Consider the following 6,916-nt stretch of genomic DNA (forward strand, 5'->3'; position numbering starts at 1 on the left):
CTGCGCTTGCCCACCACGTTGTGGGACTGGATATACTTCACACACCACCACGCTGAGCTTGCCCACCACGTTGTGGGACTGTGTATAGGTATAAATAATAGTTGTGACTTCACACACCACCACACTGAGCTTGCCCACCATGTTGTTGGACTGGATATAAATGTATTTGTGACTTCACACACCACCACTCTGAGCTTGCCCACCACGTTGTGGGACTGGATATAAGTATAAATAATAGTTGTGACTTCAAACACCACCACGCTGAGCTTGCCCACCACGTTGTGGGACTGTGTATAGGTATAAATATATTTGTGACTTCACACACCACCACTCTGAGCTTGCCCACCACGTTGTGGGACAGAATATAAGTATAAATAATAGTTGTGACATCACTCACCACCACGCTGCGCTTGCCCACCACGTTGTGGGACTGTATAAATAATAGTTGTGACATCACTCACCACTACGCTGAACTTGCCCACTATGTTGTGGGACTGGATATAAGTATAAATAATAGTTGTGACATCACTCACCACCACGCTGCGCTTGCCCACCACGTTGTGGGACTGTATAAATAATAGTTGTGACATCACTCACTACCACACTGCGCTTGCCCACCACGTTGTGGGACTGGATATACTTCACACACCACCACGCTGAGCTTGCCCACCACGTTGTGGGACTGTGTATAGGTATAAATAATAGTTGTGACTTCACACACCACCACACTGAGCTTGCCCACCATGTTGTTGGACTGGATATAAATGTATTTGTGACTTCACACACCACCACTCTGAGCTTGCCCACCACGTTGTGGGACTGGATATAAGTATAAATAATAGTTGTGACTTCAAACACCACCACGCTGAGCTTGCCCACCACGTTGTGGGACTGTGTATAGGTATAAATATATTCGTGACTTCACACACCACCACTCTGAGCTTGCCCACCACGTTGTGGGACAGAATATAAGTATAAATAATAGTTGTGACATCACTCACCACCACGCTGCGCTTGCCCACCACGTTGTGGGACTGTATAAATAATAGTTGTGACATCACTCACCACTACGCTGAACTTGCCCACTATGTTGTGGGACTGGATATAAGTATAAATAATAGTTGTGACATCACTCACCACCACGCTGCGCTTGCCCACCACGTTGTGGGACTGTATAAATAATAGTTGTGACATCACTCACTACCACACTGCGCTTGCCCACCACGTTGTGGGACTGGATATACTTCACACACCACCACGCTGAGCTTGCCCACCACGTTGTGGGACTGTGTATAGGTATAAATAATAGTTGTGACTTCACACACCACCACTCTGAGCTTGCCCACCACGTTGTGGGACTGTGTATAAGTATAAATAATAGTTGTGACTTCACACACCACCACACTGAGCTTGCCCACCATGTTGTTGGATTGGATATAAATGTATTTGTGACTTCACACACCACCACTCTGAGCTTGCCCACCACGTTGGTGGACTGTGTATAGGTATAAATAATAGTTGTGACTTCACACACCACCACACTGAGCTTGCCCACCACGCTGTGGGACTGGATATAAATATATTTGTGACTTCACTCACCACCACTCTGAGCTTGCCCACTACGTTGTGGGACTAGATATAAATATATTTGTGACTTCACTCACCACCACACTGAGCTTGCCCACTACGTTGTGGGACTAGATATAAATAATATTTGTGACTTCACTCACCACCACTCTGAGCTTGCCCACTACGTTGTGGGACTAGATATAAATATATTTGTGACTTCACTCACCACCACTCTGAGCTTGCCCACTACGTTGTGGGACTAGATATAAATATATTTGTGACTTCACTCACCACCACTCTGAGCTTGCCCACTACGTTGTGGGACTAGATATAAATATATTTGTGACTTCACTCACCACCACACTGAGCTTGCCCACCACGTTGTGGGACTTGATGACCCAGTTGACTGACTTGGTGCACTTGAGCAGCAGGACCACATCCCGGTGTAGTGGAGCGTCGTCCTCCTGAGGTCGCAGCTCTACCACCACGTCCACCTGGAAGGCACTGTAACACCAAAGAGGAAGTTATGAGGACGGGGTCTATGGGGCGCTCCAGGGGCCCCTCTAATGCTGACTGCACTGGCCCTTAGTGCACAGTTGTAATGCTAAAAATGAGTTATTTTAATGGCCCCAGTCCTGGTAGATCTCGCGTGAGAGGAAGAGGGGGAGTTTGATCATTTTGCAATGCAGTCTGCTGAAAATGAAGGAAAGCGTGACCCTACATAGCACAAGGTTGATGATACGTACATGTCCTTTAAAAGTGACTGCGAAACAACCTTGCAAAATAGTTGTTTGTCAATTAGGACAACGTTGATGTCTCACCTTGGATCCACCTTGTTTGTTGGGAAGTGACCACATGTCAATGTCAACTCAAAGTCACAACCTGACATTGAACAAAGGTGGTCAAAAAGCATGTTGTTTCAATCTTCTTGCACAAGTTGTCAACGTTGTTTGAAAGTCTGGTGCCTGCTGGGCGTGTGACACGTCTGACGGCTGCATTGGAAAGTCAAACACCTCAAATGTGTCACGTTTCACATGTCAGGTAAACTGGGGCCACATGAATCCTCCCAACATAGACACAGTAGTGATTTTAGGCTCCTTTTGGACGACTTTAGCACATTTTGGAAGGCCCACTCTTAGCTCCCAAATGTGGGCGGGGCCTGCTGACGTCCCCCAGAGTAGACAAAGTCCATTCTGAGTAGGATGTGTTGTGGTGGCGTCGTGACAGGATGAATAACGTCTGGCAGTGTTGCCAACACAACTAAAGTCAGAACCGGAAGAGAAACAGCGCAAAGTAGACTAGACGCTCAAAAACTAAGACAAATAAGGTCAGCCACGAGTTTTCTATTTTGTGTCCTCTTCCACTGAGGTTTTTCTTCTTTGACTGAAGTCAAGAAACCGTGACAATATTTATATCTTCCCGTTTAGATGAAGAATTTCTCATCGTCCTAACAAAGATTTCCTGTTTTTCTGGCCATCTTCAGGTTGGATGTCAACTTGTGGGTTATGTCCACAACCTTCTACTATCCAGGTGAGAGGCATCATTTATCATCCACAACTAACTTTCACCTGCTCAGAGGCCATGCAGCAGCTCAGCATGTCAATATAGCAGCATAAGCTAGTTAGTTGGATGGTGCACTCCCCTTAGCTGACTGTCGCTAGCACTTATTTGTTAGTTAGAATGTGTCCAAAAAGAAAAGCATGCATAAGGATTGTGAAGGAGTACGGTCACCTTAGACCTTAGACCAGTTAAGTTCACCTGCTGGAGTTGGGGGCCTGGAGCTCTATGATGTGGACCTCCTGGTCCTGGTGGTCTGCAGACAGGACGCAGCCTTTGGATGGCTGTGGCTGCACGTAGCCCCCCAGGTAGTTGAGGGACAGGAACCTGCTGTCGATCTTGCACGTGTCCGAGAACACCGGGTCTGTGAGGCCAGAAGATGGGGGTTCAGTGGGGTCATAAGGTCAGATGGGGGTTCAGTGGGGTCATAAGGTCAGATGGGGGTTCAGTGGGGTCATAAGGTCAGATGGGGGTTCAGTGGGGTCATAAGTTAAGATGGGGGTTCAGTGGGGTCATAAGGTCAGATGGGGGTTCAGTGGGTCATAAGGTCAGATGGGGGTTCAGTGGGGTCATAAGGTCAGATGGGGGTTAATGGGGTCATAAGGTCAGATGGGGGTTCAGTGGGGTCATAAGTTCAAATGGGGGTTCAGTGGGGTCATAAGGTCAGATGGGGGTTCAGTGGGGTCATAAGGTCAGATGGGGGTTAATGGGGTCGTGAGGTCAGATGGGGGTTAATGGGGTCATAAGGTCAGATGGGGGTTAATGGGGTCATAAGGTCAGATGGGGGTTCAGTGGGGTCATAAGTTAAGATGGGGGTTCAGTGGGGTCATAAGGTCAGATGGGGGTTCAGTGGGTCATAAGGTCAGATGGGGGTTCAGTGGGGTCATAAGGTCAGATGGGGGTTAATGGGGTCATAAGGTCAGATGGGGGTTCAGTGGGGTCATAAGTTCAGATGGGGGTTCAGTGGGGTCATAAGGTCAGATGGGGGTTCAGTGGGGTCATAAGGTCAGATGGGGGTTAATGGGGTCATAAGGTCAGATGGGGGTTCAGTGGGGTCATAAGTTCAGATGGGGGTTCAGTGGGGTCATAAGGTCAGATGGGGGTTCAGTGGGGTCATAAGGTCAGATGGGGGTTAATGGGGTCATAAGGTCAGATGGGGGTTCAGTGGGGTCATAAGTTCAGATGGGGGTTCAGTGGGGTCATAAGGTCAGATGGGGGTTCAGTGGGGTCATAAGTTAAGATGGGGGTTCAGTGGGGTCATAAGGTCAGATGGGGGTTCAGTGGGTCATAAGGTCAGATGGGGGTTCAGTGGGGTCATAAGGTCAGATGGGGGTTAATGGGGTCATAAGGTCAGATGGGGGTTCAGTGGGGTCATAAGTTCAGATGGGGGTTCAGTGGGGTCATAAGGTCAGATGGGGGTTCAGTGGGGTCATAAGGTCAGATGGGGGTTAATGGGGTCATAAGGTCAGATGGGGGTTAATGGGGTCATAAGGTCAGATGGGGGTTCAGTGGGGTCATAAGGTCAGATGGGGGTTAATGGGGTCATAAGGACAGATGGGGGTTAATGGGGTCATAAGGTCAGATGGGGGTTAATGGGGTCATAAGGACAGATGGGGGTTAATGGGGTCATAAGGACAGATGGGGGTTAATGGGGTCATAAGGACAGATGGGGGTTCAGTGGGGTCATAAGGTCAGGTGGGGGTTCAGTGGGGTCATAAGGTCAGATGGGGGTTAATGGGGTCGTGAGGTCAGATCTTATTGCTCTTTCATCCTGCACTACAACTATAGTGCAACATTTCATCCTGCACTACAACTATAGTGCAACATTTCATCCTGCACTACAACTATAGTGCAACATTTCATCCTGCACTACAACTATAGTGCAACATTTCATCCTGCACTACAACTATAGTGCAACCTTTCATCCTGCACTACAACTATAGTGCAACCTTTCATCCTGCACTACAACTATAGTGCAACCTTTCATCCTGCACTACAACTATAGTGCAACATTTCATCCTGCACTACAACTATAGGGCAACCTTTCATCCTGCACTACAACTATAGTGCAACCTTTCATCCTGCACTACAACTATAGTGCAACATTTCATCTTGCACTACAACTATAGTGCAACCTTTCATCCTGCACTACAACTATAGTGCAACCTTTCATCCTGCACTACAACTATAGTGCAACCTTTCATCCTGCACTACAACTATAGTGCAACATTTCATCCTGCACTACAACTATAGTGCAACATTTCATCCTGCACTACAACTATAGTGCAACATTTCATCCTGCACTACAACTATAGTGCAACCTTTCATCCTGCACTACAACTATAGTGCAACATTTCATCCTGCACTACAACTATAGTGCAACCTTTCATCCTGCACTACAACTATAGTGCAACATTTCATCCTGCACTACAACTATAGTGCAACCTTTCATCCTGCACTACAACTATAGTGCAACATTTCATCCTGCACTACAACTATAGGGCAACCTTTCATCCTGCACTACAACTATAGTGCAACATTTCATCCTGCACTACAACTATAGTGCAACCTTTCATCCTGCACTACAACTATAGTGCAACCTTTCATCCTGCACTACAACTATAGTGCAACATTTCATCCTGCACTACAACTATAGTGCAACATTTCATCCTGCACTACAACTATAGTGCAACATTTCATCCTGCACTACAACTATAGTGCAACCTTTCATCCTGCACTACAACTATAGTGCAACCTTTCATCCTGCACTACAACTATAGTGCAACCTTTCATCCTGCACTACAACTATAGTGCAACCTTTCATCCTGCACTACAACTATAGTGCAACATTTCATCCTGCACTACAACTATAGTGCAACATTTCATCCTGCACTACAACTATAGTGCAACCTTTCATCCTGCACTACAACTATAGTGCAACCTTTCATCCTGCACTACAACTATAGTGCAACCTTTCATCCTGCACTACAACTATAGTGCAACCTTTCATCCTGCACTACAACTATAGTGCAACATTTCATCCTGCAATACAACTATAGTGCAACATTTCATCCTGTACTACAACTATAGTGCAACATTTCATCCTGCACTACAACTATAGTGCAACATTTCATCCTGCACTACAACTATAGTGCAACATTTCATCCTGCACTACAAATATAGTGCAACATTTCATCCTGCACTACAACTATAGTGCAGCCTTTCATCCTGCACTACAACTATAGTGCAACCTTTCATCCTGTACTACAACTATAGTGCAACCTTTCATCCTGCACTACAACTATAGTGCAACATTTCATCCTGCAATACAACTATAGTGCAACATTTCATCCTGTACTACAACTATAGTGCAACATTTCATCCTGCACTACAACTATAGTGCAACATTTCATCCTGCACTACAACTATAGTGCAACATTTCATCCTGCACTACAACTATAGTGCAACCTTTCATCTTGCACTACAACTATAGTGCAGCCTTTCATCCTGCACTACAACTATAGTGCAACCTTTCATCTTGCACTACAACTATAGTGCAACCTTTCATCCTGCACTACAACTATAGTGCAACCTTTCATCCTGCACTACAACTATAGTGCAACCTTTCATCCTGCACTACAACTATAGTGCAACCTTTCATCCTGCACTACAACTATAGTGCAGCCTTTCATCCTGCACTACAACTATAGTGCAACCTTTCATCCTGCACTACAACTATAGTGCAGCCTTTCATCCTGCACTACAACTATAGTGCAACCTTTCATCCTGC

The 6,916-nt window shown here is 46.1% G+C and overlaps 1 protein-coding gene across 1 annotated transcript in view; it reads right to left on the reverse strand.

Annotated features, from left to right (window-relative positions):
• tgfbr3 (transforming growth factor, beta receptor III) overlaps positions 1 to 6,916 on the reverse strand; it is a 146,133-nt gene that overhangs the window by 42,425 nt on the left and 96,792 nt on the right. Inside the window, 2 exon segments of the mRNA XM_061888683.1 lie at positions 1,926 to 2,073; positions 3,328 to 3,490. Coding sequence (XP_061744667.1) covers positions 1,926 to 2,073; positions 3,328 to 3,490 — 311 coding nt within the window.

Source organism: Nerophis ophidion, linkage group LG26 (assembly GCF_033978795.1).
Source record: "Nerophis ophidion isolate RoL-2023_Sa linkage group LG26, RoL_Noph_v1.0, whole genome shotgun sequence".
NCBI classification, from domain to species: Eukaryota; Metazoa; Chordata; class Actinopteri; order Syngnathiformes; family Syngnathidae; genus Nerophis; species Nerophis ophidion.